The sequence below is a fragment of the Aspergillus japonicus genome (genome assembly GCF_003184785.1).
Source record: "Aspergillus japonicus CBS 114.51 unplaced genomic scaffold BO86scaffold_74, whole genome shotgun sequence".
NCBI classification, from domain to species: Eukaryota; Fungi; Ascomycota; class Eurotiomycetes; order Eurotiales; family Aspergillaceae; genus Aspergillus; species Aspergillus japonicus.
Genome location: NW_020291711.1, coordinates 151,873 through 162,715, shown reverse-complemented (window position 1 = coordinate 162,715; position 10,843 = coordinate 151,873). Strand labels below are relative to the sequence as shown.

Sequence of the window (10,843 nt, the reverse complement as noted above, 5' to 3'; positions counted from 1 at the left end):
CCCCCCCCCACAACTAACAATGAGAAATAGATCCACCGACCCCGCAAGGCTCCTCCCCCTCTGTCCCCAAATCCAAATCTACTACCACGCCATCGGCAGCCAGACCAAGGTCCTCCCCGCCAGCTTGACGTCCATCGACGAGATCCTCAGCCTTGCGGGCGTGCATCACATCACCATCGCGCCGGCGCTGTTGCAGCAACTGGCGGCGATGCCGGCTTCGGCTGCTGCTGCGGTCCCTAACCTCTTCGATACCGGCCCGCCGCTCATCGACTCCGAAAGACCGGTGGCGTTCCGGGATGATGAGGAGGGGTTTCGGCTTGCCTGGAGTCAGGAGGGGCGGGGGGAGGGTGAGGGGAGGCTTGGGCAGGTATGTTTCTTTATTTTGGGCGTCTCTGGAAAAGGGGAGGAGCGTTGCTGACAGCGTTTGGTTTCACTGTTCTAGGCTGTGAGTATCTTCTGTGAGATGCAGGATCAGTTGGTGCGGATGATGGGGGCGGTTTTGAAGGGGGGTGCCTAGTGGGTAGTCTGGTTATGAGGCTGTGCTGTAGGTTGGTCGTCTAGAGTAGATGGTAGATTACCAAGTAGGGTCTTTCTCCGCGTCACAACTGAGAGGGAATTTGAGGAAAGGCAGTTGGTGGAGTACAGCGCCCCGCAGACGCTGATATGATATCAGAACATAGTCTTCTACCCACACCAAACCAAGTTACAATACATGGAAATGGAACCATTCCTGGAAAATCTATAGTAAATGATATGCCTACCGACCCGCCCGACAAGCTAAAGAACAATGCACCTCCCCCACACATTAGCACCCCCTCTGTAAACAACTAGCAGAATCACCTCCATTCTGAAACCGTCGTCAATGCTGTTCTAGCCTTTCGCATACTGCATGTAGTCCATCACCCGTTTCGCACATGATAACTCAAAGGAGGAATAGGATTATGATCGAACGCCCACTCATGCTTATGCCGAATTGAAACTGAACTATATACTTTTTTTTCTTGCTTCTTCGATTTGGCTTGTTTATTCTCACAGCACATTCCGCAGGTTGGGCTCGTGTTATGTATGTTTGCTTGTGTGCTTGCTTTTGGGCTTGCAGACCGTTCAAGTGGGATGATTTCGAATGCATGATTTCACGGCGTGCCGTGGTGTATATGATAAGATAATAGGTGGTGGAATGGGGGGGGGGGGAGAGCTTCGGTGTAAATGATCACATGAGACACATCAGTCATCAAACCAAACCATGGGGGAATCTAGGACTGAAACAGAATGATTGGGTGGGTCAAAAGGGTCGAGAAACAGGAAAATGAGAAGACGGGATATTTTGATATAGAAGGACCACACATCATGCGCTCAATCGCTGGATAAAAGACTGCAGGGGACGTTAGCCGTTGCCTGAAGCTAGGTGTAGAAGTAATACGAACCGGGAAGAACTGCCGGAATCCCTTCAAGTCCAGCCGGCTCAATGCCCCTACGAACTCTTCCACGAGATCTGCTCCCATGCCCATGCCTGGCAACTCCTGAGTCCGGAGGTACTCCAGATATTCCATGCCAGTCTTGGCGTAGATGGTCCGCTGAAGCGCACCCGCTTCCGCAAGGACCTGTTTAGCCTGTGCATCCTTCGAGTTGAATGATGGTGTCGCGGGCAGTGCCCAGCACAGCGGCGACAGCCGGCTGATCATAAACTGGCCGAAGCCGGGCAGAGCTACCTGCTGTCCTGCCGCGCCGTTCAAACCCTCCGGCGCAATGTCCGGACCGCCCCACGAGCTGCCCATCTTTGACAGCACTGAGAAGGCCATCTTGGCGGTGGTGAAATCCTCAATGTCCTTGGCGAAATGCTCGATTGTCGTAATCACAGTATCAAACATAGGTTGGTTCCCTGCGTCGTTAGTCTAGGTCGCGCTGACAATCACAAGATATAACTTACTCTCACTGATAATGACAGCCCCGAGATCGTTGTTCAGAACAGCCAAGAGGAAATTGAGATATTCGCGTTTCAACTCCGCCAACTGGATCTCATCATCGGTGCCAGTAGTCGGGTCCGCGATACCGGAGAAGACCCTTTGCAAGAAAGGTGTCAGAAGAGTGTCTAGGATACCGGTGATTTCGGTCTTGAAGCCGAAGATGACCTGGTCTAACAGCCGAAGGAACAGGGCCATCTCGTCGCGCGAAGATGTCTGCGTGAGAAGGCCGTCGATCCAGCGTGGAAGCTGGGGCAGAATGCGCGCCCCAAGAACGCCAATAAGTCTGGAGAAGGCGAATCGTGCCGCCGTGCGCACATTGAACGAGGCCTTGAGCGATTCCAAAGCCACGAGAGTGGCTTCCGACACCTGCATGAATGCCTCGGAAACTTCCGGCGCAGGGAGCGCAGCAGGAGAGCTGGTTCCTGGCATCCAGTCGGAGAAGCCGCGGGCCAAGGTGCCCAGAGCCATGATATCATGGTGAATCTGCAAAACGGCTCTTTCATCGTTGGCTTTGGCTGGTGCCAAATTCTTCTCCATGTCCATGAAGATGGGGTTCAACACGGACTGCGCGTAAAGAACTTGCTTATCAGCGGGTACCGTGGGGGTGGAGCAGATGATGCCCACAGCCTCGAAAAGATACAGTTGACTGTTGAACACAGCGTCTGCCGATCCTTCGTGGTCTTCCGAAGACATCTCGTCTCCGTCCGATCCTTCTGAAGGCACCTCTGCATGGATGACCAGGAGGTCGGTCAAGGCCCCAACCACGGTCTGAGCAACGTTACCAACATTGGTTCGCAACTGCTTGACAATGCGCTGGAACAGGTACCATGAGCGTGTCTTCACCTTCTTAATCGGGTGGTGGATTAATTGGAGGAAGCTTTCCAAGACGCTCGGAATCAGATGAGTATGGTGTTGGAAGAACGAGCTGTAGCGGACGCAAATCTCCATATACTGCAGCTGCGTAGCAGGGTGTGTGAAAGAGCGAATGTCGGACTCGACCATCTTCAGCATCATTCCAATGAGTCGCTCTGCAGCGGGGTTGTTGGGGGATCCCTTGGTGTACAGGCTACCCGCTTTGACGGCAATATCTCCAAACAGGAACATCTCGTGGAGAGCCAAATCCAAGTCCCGCCAATCCAGCTGAGCACCCGACTGCCGCAGATTCTCAAAGGTCGTCCCTACTACCTCCGAAACCGCATCGATGTATAGTTGTTCGTTCACGTTGGCGATGATCTGCTGTAGAACACCCAACCGCTTGCGAAGCTCCTGGAACTCCGCCTCGTCCGTCTGGTCGTCCTCGTCTCCCCAAGACGATGTTTCATCGTAGCGCATCTTGGCAATGATGGCCTTCAGAATTGGTAGCAGGACGGAGGAGTGCTGCGCAGCCAGAGCTGGGTTGACCTTAGCCATCTTCCTCAGGTAGGCCAGAAGGTCGCTGACGCAGGGAATCACAGTCGAGCAGACCTCGTCATATTCGTCGGAGAAGTATCTCAGGATATGCGGAAGGAAGGCCTGCAGCAGACCAGTGGCTTTCTCTTTGCAGTCGGCCATGATGGTATCCTGCTCCAGGGCCCGTACAATATCAATGACTGTAATATTGACTAACTTGGCCACCGTCTCCGCCAGATCGGTATCGTACTTGAAGGTGAACCTATTCTCGTTGAGAGGGGGGCTATTGGAGAGTTGGGTAACAATGGTGTCGAGATTCAGGAAAATAATCATGTCAATCTTATCCTCGGGCTTCATCTTCTTGCCGATGATTTCCGTGAAGACATCAACCGCCGCATCGCGCACCTTCTCTTCACCGGATCTGAGTTCCGCCTTCTGCGCACGGCTGAGCTGCTGGAACAGCAGGTCCATCATGGTCTGGTTCACCACAAGGCCGATATCAATCCAGCTCACCCAGCTGCCAACCGCCTTGAGGGACATCTCTACAATCACATCGTTGCCGTCCCGCCATTCGGACAAGATCTCTTGCCAGGAGCTGGCGATCTTCTGCATATCGCGCTCCCGGATCAAGTCCTTGAGGAGGTTGGCCTTGTCCTGCTCTGTGCGGGACCGGGACACCAGAACATCTCCGATCTCCTCATGAATCGAATTGACGACACGGAGGTAGAAGATGATACCGAGCGGGTTGTCGCGACTCGTACTCGCGGGGCTCTTGAAGGTGAGACTGAGGAGGTCGTCAAAGCAGGATTCCCAGCCGTTCGCATAGAGGGCGGAGAAGAGGAAGGTAATGGTCTGAGCAATCTTATTCTGAATGTTGGGCGGATCCGGAGAGGCGGTTTCCTGGCCGTAGACCTGTCGAAGGTAGGCCATCAAGCCATCCCGAACATATCCCAGGGCCTGGAGGTCAAGGAGACCGGCCTGGGCCGCACTGTTGACCACTTCCAACGACACATGGCGTATGATCTCGGAGTATTGTGGAGTTTTAGTGAAAAGAGCAAGGCAAACCTGCCATCCGGAGGGGTCGGCGCGAAGTTGGTTCAGGTATTCGTAGGCTTGATTCTTGAGGGCTTGGTCGGAGGACGGATTCCAGGCGATTTCAATGGCATTCGCTACCTAATGGAGAGTCAACATGACAATGAACGAGGGTCCTGAAATCAATTCCAAGAATCTGGAAGAGTGACTTGACTGGACGGGTAAGCATGGAGGGGGGAGGGGAAGGAAGGAATAGTGGGGTGGGGATTCGAAGAAAAAAGAAAAACGGGTAAGCTGCGAAAAGAAGACCAAGTTAAACCGCAACGTGGGAAAACAAATGCAGATCAAAGGGATTATCCCTTACCTGTTCTTCCATCTTCGACCAGCCTGGCTGCCTTCAAAGTCGACGACTCGAAAGCAATGGGGGGGAGAGAGGGGGGAGAAGGAGGGGGAGGGGTGGATGGAGTTCAGAGATTCAATGAAGGTGGTGGTTTAGGACAGGATGATGCGGCGGCGAGTAGTCATAGCCCGGAGACACTATCAAACCATGACCGACTAGTGCGTGTTTAGTTTAGCAGATTGGTTGGGTTGGGCCCAGTGCAAGTATGTTAGTTAACGTTAGTAGTCAAAAGGTATTTGGACCCAGTCACTCGGGTAATAAACCTGCTCTAACGGGGCAGAGTCACGAGGGAGAAATGTGACAACGCAGAAACAATGAAGACGTCGAAGTCTGGGAGAGAGTCAAGAGTTGCGATAGTTGTATGTTCCAAGAAACGCTTATCGGCCAGTCAGTTCCTCGAGCACACTGCGATGCACATGAAAGGAACCTGAAGAGTCAAAAAATTGACCTGAGTTTGTGTGGCCCAAGGATGGAATGCTGGTCCGTTGCCCAAAAATGGCAAGGGGCGGCGTGCGGTTTCGGCCTGATTCCCCAGGCACCGAATGACATCGATCTGCCAGCTGATCACAGCTAACAAGTCTACATGTCCCTAGTCCGATAAGGTATCTATGCTGAATTGTTGATGCATGCTCTGAGCTGTAACTGTATCTCTATTCTAGAGCCTTAGCGAATCATATCTCATACTACACTTCACGATTGTTCCATTGAATCGCTTCAGTGCTTCCCTTCTTGCCGCAAGACCTCCAGCTCCATCTTCTCGAATCCCTCCACAGCCTGGCCGTATCGCTCATACACGCCCGGCTGATATCCGTCCGCAATCTTCTCGATGAAATCTTCCTCCTTCCACCGCTGCCCAATGAGATCCTCAAAGGTCTGCCCCGTCGTTCTCTCCATGGCCCACACCGCCTTGTACGCAGCTCCCAGCGCACATGCATTATCACCGATCTCCAGCTTATACACACCGTCACTACCACCGAGAATCTCTCCAGCTACCTGAGCAATGGCCTTGTTCTTCGATCCACCGCCGACAAGATACACTCGGCGCGGCTGAGCAGGGAGTCCTCCGCCGGGGCTCTGAGTCAGTCCGCGCGATCGCAGGCGCAGGGAGAGCATCTGGCTCTCGACGATCGCGCGAGCCTCGTCCAGGGGTTTGTTCCAGCCCTCCTCCGTCTGGTGCAGACGGCCACTCTTCGGGTCATAGTCGAATCGCCATTGACCCGCTCGGAGGTTTGGCACGATTTCCGGGCGCGGAAAGAATAGGCCCAGTTTCATGGGGTCCGAGTCGGATTTCTGCCCCATGGGCGGAGTCTCGAGCGTGATCTTGTCGAAATTCGCCCACGTCAAAGCAGTGGTCTCTCCGAGTTTTTCATTGATCGCATCGCGGACCTGCTCACGTGCGAGCCCTCCGTTCTTATAGCACAGCATGAACATGTACAGACCAGGAGTGGTGGGGTGGTTGAAGAAATGCGTAGCCGGATCGGGCTTGTAATTAGGTGTGGACATGAGGAAAGTGGTGGAGGTGCCAAGCGAGACCATCGCATCGGATGGCCGCAAGGGAAGCGCAAGGATTGTCGCGGGGTTGTCGCCCGTGGCTGGAATGATGTTGCAGTCTGGACTGAACCCGTAGCGCTCGACATAGTATCGGTCGATGGTACCCAGATGGATGCCTCCATCTTCGGGAACATCGCCCAGCTTGCGCTTCAGATCCTCCACACCGGAGGGTCCTGCACACAGCTGCAGGAGTTTCTCATCGTAGGCACCCTTCTTGATATTCCACAAATTCATACCACAGACATCGGAGATATCAAACGGCGCAATATGGCCCAGGAACAGCGACGCCAGGAACGAGGAGACTAACGAAATCCGCAATGTTCTCTTGTACACCTCGGGATACTTGCGCTGGAACCGCAAAATCTGGGGACCAGTAAATCGCTACAAGCAAAGAAACCCAGACTGTTAGTCACTCCCCCGCACAAAACGGCTTGTCACAAAACGGCTTGTGAAATCCCGAGGAAAGGTTCTTACATGATGTGCCTTGCTTCCCGTAGCAGCGGCAAGCTCCTCTTGTCCACCCAGGTACGCATCAAACTCATCGCATTCCTTCTGCGTACTCGAGTCCTGCCAGTTGGGGCTGAAAGGATGCGAGAACGCTCCCTCCAGCTGCTCCTCCAGCGTCTTCTTCGCATCCAGACTCTTCAACAGCTGCTCCGCGTTCTCGCCCCAGTAGACGCTTCCATGCTGTTGACCAGCTCCACTAATGCCCTTGACGCGGCGGAAATCCAGTCCCTGCTGGCGTAGTCCTTTCAACACTCCGTCAAGAGCCTGCAGCCAGAGCGCGACGGGTGCAAAGACCTCATGCTCAGCCTCGTTGGTGAGGACACCCTTCTTGATAGGGAAGCCGCGGGAATCGGCATCAAAGTCGAATTTCGACACGTAAACGACCTTGAGATCGGAGTTGACGACCAAGCCCTTGAGTTGTTGGGTGGAAAGGTCGAAGCCGATGTAGAGGGGGCTGTCGGGTTGGGCCATGGCAACTTGAATGCTGCGGTCCGGGGTAATGACGTAGGTGTTGTCGATGGGGTTTGAGGTTTTGGTATAAAGTACTCAATGATATATGCGCCTCGAGAAAAAACTTCCTAGTAGCTGAGAAAGAAGAGACTGTTGGTTGTAAGCAATTGGGGAAGCCAACCGATAGAGGGGTAAAGTAAGAGAGTGTAGAGTGTGGCAAAGGCGCTGATGCAATGGGCATTCGATGCTAAGATCGACGGAGCTACTAACCTTGTCCAGTGCAGCGCAGCGGGGGAGAAATTCAGAAGAGCTGACCAACTTCGCCATCTGGCAAGACTTCTTCTCTCCCTTATCTACATCACCATAGTCTCCATAATCATGACAAGATTCTGCCGAAGTCTTGTCTATTTTACCGAGCACGGCTCTTCTCAAACACAAGCTCGCTGTTCTTTCGTATAACAATGAGGTCAAATTTATCCCGGGCTCCACCGCCGCCGGGAATTTACCCGGTTGATTCAGTCCACGGGAAGAACGACGGGGGGTCTAGATCAGACCCTGTGAGGAACACCGTGACCATGTTGGAGCCCTACACTAGTGAAGTCCGGACTGTGACGGATTGTTCTAGGGCCCGTTGAACTTTCTACGCATGAATCTTAGTTCATCTCTTGTTTGGCCATCAGCTGAGCTGTTGAAGCGATCCCCCGCAATTCACCCGCTCTTGGAGGGGTAAGTTCGGGGTACTGCGCACTCCGTATCTGAAGATGATCTTCACCAATGCAACCATGCCCATGCCCCAGCGTACATACACGAGCATCTATCGAGAAACCGTTTTAGCTTTATATATCGATTACAATAATGTCTCCACTTAATATCGTTGCTATGTTCATCTTATATTGGCTCTATCTACCCTACCGGCACTCTTCGAGGGCAGGAACAATTCCAATCCTGGGTATCAAAGGTATGGAGCTCAAAAGCCAGGAGAAACGTTACGAATAAGGGAAGCACGACAGACGACCTCGTCGGCCACGCGCGGGGACGTCAATGCCGGACAGGAACCTCACAAGCAAGTCCTCGTTATCTAACGGCTTTTGCGAGAGTCGTGCTCGTGCTCGTGCTCGTCACCATCCTCCGGCTCTGGACGCGCCCGCGAAGTCACTTCAGCCGGAATAAATTCTTCAGTGAAGGTCAACTCCTGATGCTCAAGAGGAATAAACCGAACTTTGACCCGCTTGACGCCGCGGACTCGTTCTCCAACAGCAGTGCGCAATGCCTCTTCCACCTCGCGAGCACGGTTGATGGACCATGCGCCTGGCATTGCGACCTCGACATCCATGAGATAGTTCTGGCCCGACTTCATGCCTTGAACATCATGGATTCTCAGCGACTCGCCACTGTTCAAAAGAGATAGTGCCTTGGTAGCCGCTTTGTGCACCGAATCCTTCACCTCGTCGTCCACAGTGGTGTCTGCCAACTCCAAAAGGGAGGTCTTAGTATTACCCCATCCAGCTTTTATGACCATAAGTGAGATGAGAAGTCCTCCCACGGGATCCAGCCAGGAAGCGTCTTGGAACATGTAGGATCCACCAATCGTGAAAAGAGCAACAACGCTGGTCAGGGAATCGATTCGGTGGTGAACGGCGTTGGAGGCCAAGACTGACGACTTGCGCTCCGTGGCAACCTTCATAGCTGTTTAAAGAAGGGACGTCAGTATCACTTTTCAGATTGGCTGATAAGGCCTCCCAAGGTACTCACTTGCATGATAAAGCCATTCCTTAACCACGATAGATCCAGCAGCCAGCCAAGCAGCATGGATGCTTGGACCGAATGCTTCCACCCCATGGCTATGCGAATGGCTGTGTCCCAAAGCCCCCACGTGCGCAATTGCTTCAGCGATGCCGGGATAGAATTGATGTAGTAGGACCTGCCCAGAGTTGAGACCCATGAAGACGCCGCCGCACAGCAACAACCCGCTCACACCCAGAGCTCCAATACTCTCGATCTTTCCGTAGCCGTTGGGGAAGCGCTCCGACGGCGGCTTCAGCGACCAAGCAACCGTAGCTAGAGTCAAAATGTCCGAGACCAGATCGGTGAGGGCGTGGTAGGCGTCGGCAATGAGGGCCTGGGAATGGAACACATAGCCACCGATAAATTTGCCAATGGCCATGCACAAGTTGGCGACCAAGCCAAGCCGCGTGATACGGACTCCGGCATCATGTTTGTCGGTTGACGTGAGGTAGACATTACTGCCATGATGGTGGTGGTGATGGTGGTGGCCACCGTGTTCTCTTGTTTGGGTGGCCATTGAAGGGAGGGTGATCGAGGGTGGTAGTCTTGTAGAGCAGGCAACAGCAGTGAGGGACGGAATCAAAGTTGGGCGAGTAGTTGGACGGAGAGAAGCATTGGGGCACGCGATAAGAGTAGGAGGAAAGGTCGATGAAAAACCGGCGGCAGCACGGGAGCTCTTATGGTGATACAATCGCGGCGAACAAGAAGCGGAGGTGGAAGTGTTCAAATATCGCCGATGATAACAGCAAGCCCAGGGGCGACGAACAAAGCCGGACGGACCGCGGCGAAAGAGGGATGGAGGAGAAGTTGGTGGAGGATGGGCCCTGCACCGCAGGGGCTGCGTCAGCATCCTCGTCGTTCGAAACGCTTAGTAGCAGTCTAATATTATGGTACTGTAACGACTGAATTCTTTAAATTTCGGCGCACATGCGAGAGGAGACGGAATTGCTTCTTTCTTGGCCGCAGCATCAACCACAGCTCCATGGCGTTGGGTCCGCAGTGAGGAACAGAAAGATGGGATGGGATGGATAGCCACTGGCAGCCAGTCAGCCCAGCCAAGGCAAAGCTCAGTTCCATCAGTCATCATTTGTGACCCGGCTGAGGCGAAGCCGACATCATACGCTGACGAACAACGAACAACCGGTCCACTGCCTGTACAATGTTCTCTAATCCGCGGATTGCCATTGACTAGTCAGCGGAACCCCAAGGCTCCGGGCTGCAATCGGGCAGCTTGTGCTGCAAACCAATGATGAAACAGTGAATGTTAAAGTTATCTTAAACACTGAACAGTGGCTGGAGATCTAAGCTTTTGATTGTCGCAAATGCTCCCGAGTCGCTTCCCGTTCCTTCCCGTTGACCGCCGACAATGCACCTTCCGGCCTTGGCATCTCCAAATAGCCAACAACAACCAACACCATGTCGCATAGAGCTCCACCATGGATTGATTCTTCAGCATCTTGGTTTCAATGCCAGTCTCGACTCTCTTTTTCTCTCTCGTACACTCCGCTGTCTAGAGCCATCTCGGAACTGAGTCCGTTGATCATCTACGCAGTATCCGTCTTGGCTTCTTGGCGATGATGAATCCTTTCTACGAACCCTGACGGACGCGCGTGCTTTCAGAGCATTGGTGGATATACTATATCAATCCTGGATAGTACCAAGGAGAATTCATCTAGAAGGACGAATGGAGTACGACTCATGAAACAGCTAAAGTGCTGACCCTGTGATCAGTCGTACAGCAGCGGAGAAGGCTCTGGTCCTCGCA

At 53.3% G+C, this 10,843-nt stretch overlaps 4 protein-coding genes across 4 annotated transcripts; 1 reads left to right on the top strand and 3 right to left on the bottom strand.

Annotated features, from left to right (window-relative positions):
• Positions 1 to 19: 19 nt before the first annotated feature.
• On the top strand, positions 20 to 517 carry BO86DRAFT_403763 (uncharacterized protein; the record flags this gene model as incomplete). The annotated part of the gene is made up of 2 exons (XM_025673961.1): positions 20 to 367; positions 443 to 517. 2 exons carry the CDS (start codon positions 20 to 22, stop codon positions 515 to 517), a joined length of 423 nt encoding a protein of 140 aa, XP_025523328.1.
• A 662-nt stretch (positions 518 to 1,179) lies between these two features.
• BO86DRAFT_413169 (Ran GTPase-binding protein LOS1) lies at positions 1,180 to 4,856 on the bottom strand. The gene is made up of 4 exons (XM_025674712.1): positions 4,750 to 4,856; positions 1,928 to 4,526; positions 1,425 to 1,879; positions 1,180 to 1,372 (listed from the first exon to the last, which is right to left on the bottom strand). Exons 1-4 carry the CDS (start codon positions 4,759 to 4,761, stop codon positions 1,346 to 1,348), a joined length of 3,093 nt encoding a protein of 1,030 aa, XP_025523327.1. The 5' UTR covers positions 4,762 to 4,856; the 3' UTR covers positions 1,180 to 1,345.
• Positions 4,857 to 5,409: 553 nt separating this feature from the next.
• BO86DRAFT_347475 (xylulokinase) lies at positions 5,410 to 7,496 on the bottom strand. The gene is made up of 2 exons (XM_025669283.1): positions 6,811 to 7,496; positions 5,410 to 6,717 (listed from the first exon to the last, which is right to left on the bottom strand). The coding sequence occupies exons 1-2, from the start codon at positions 7,312 to 7,314 to the stop codon at positions 5,500 to 5,502; spliced, it is 1,722 nt and encodes a 573-aa protein (XP_025523326.1). The 5' UTR covers positions 7,315 to 7,496; the 3' UTR covers positions 5,410 to 5,499.
• Positions 7,497 to 8,167: 671 nt separating this feature from the next.
• On the bottom strand, positions 8,168 to 10,333 carry BO86DRAFT_392696 (cation diffusion facilitator family transporter). The gene is made up of 2 exons (XM_025672863.1): positions 9,046 to 10,333; positions 8,168 to 8,979 (listed from the first exon to the last, which is right to left on the bottom strand). The coding sequence occupies exons 1-2, from the start codon at positions 9,926 to 9,928 to the stop codon at positions 8,372 to 8,374; spliced, it is 1,491 nt and encodes a 496-aa protein (XP_025523325.1). The 5' UTR covers positions 9,929 to 10,333; the 3' UTR covers positions 8,168 to 8,371.
• Positions 10,334 to 10,843: the final 510 nt, after the last annotated feature.

Excerpts from the sequence above, each read along its gene's own strand:
- BO86DRAFT_347475 (XM_025669283.1), bottom strand. The coding sequence starts at position 7,314 with ATGGCCCAACCCGACAGCCCCCTCTACATCGGCTTCGACCTTTCCACC. Across the intron at positions 6,718-6,810 it reads CGGGAAGCAAGGCACATCAT|CGATTTACTGGTCCCCAGAT; the intron begins GTAAGAACCTTT and ends CTTTGCTTGTAG.
- BO86DRAFT_413169 (XM_025674712.1), bottom strand. Across the intron at positions 1,880-1,927 it reads GGCTGTCATTATCAGTGAGA|GGAACCAACCTATGTTTGAT; the intron begins GTAAGTTATATC and ends CTAACGACGCAG. Across the intron at positions 1,373-1,424 it reads GATTCCGGCAGTTCTTCCCG|TCTTTTATCCAGCGATTGAG; the intron begins GTTCGTATTACT and ends CGTCCCCTGCAG.
- BO86DRAFT_392696 (XM_025672863.1), bottom strand. The coding sequence starts at position 9,928 with ATGCTGACGCAGCCCCTGCGGTGCAGGGCCCATCCTCCACCAACTTCT. Across the intron at positions 8,980-9,045 it reads GGAATGGCTTTATCATGCAA|CTATGAAGGTTGCCACGGAG; the intron begins GTGAGTACCTTG and ends TTCTTTAAACAG.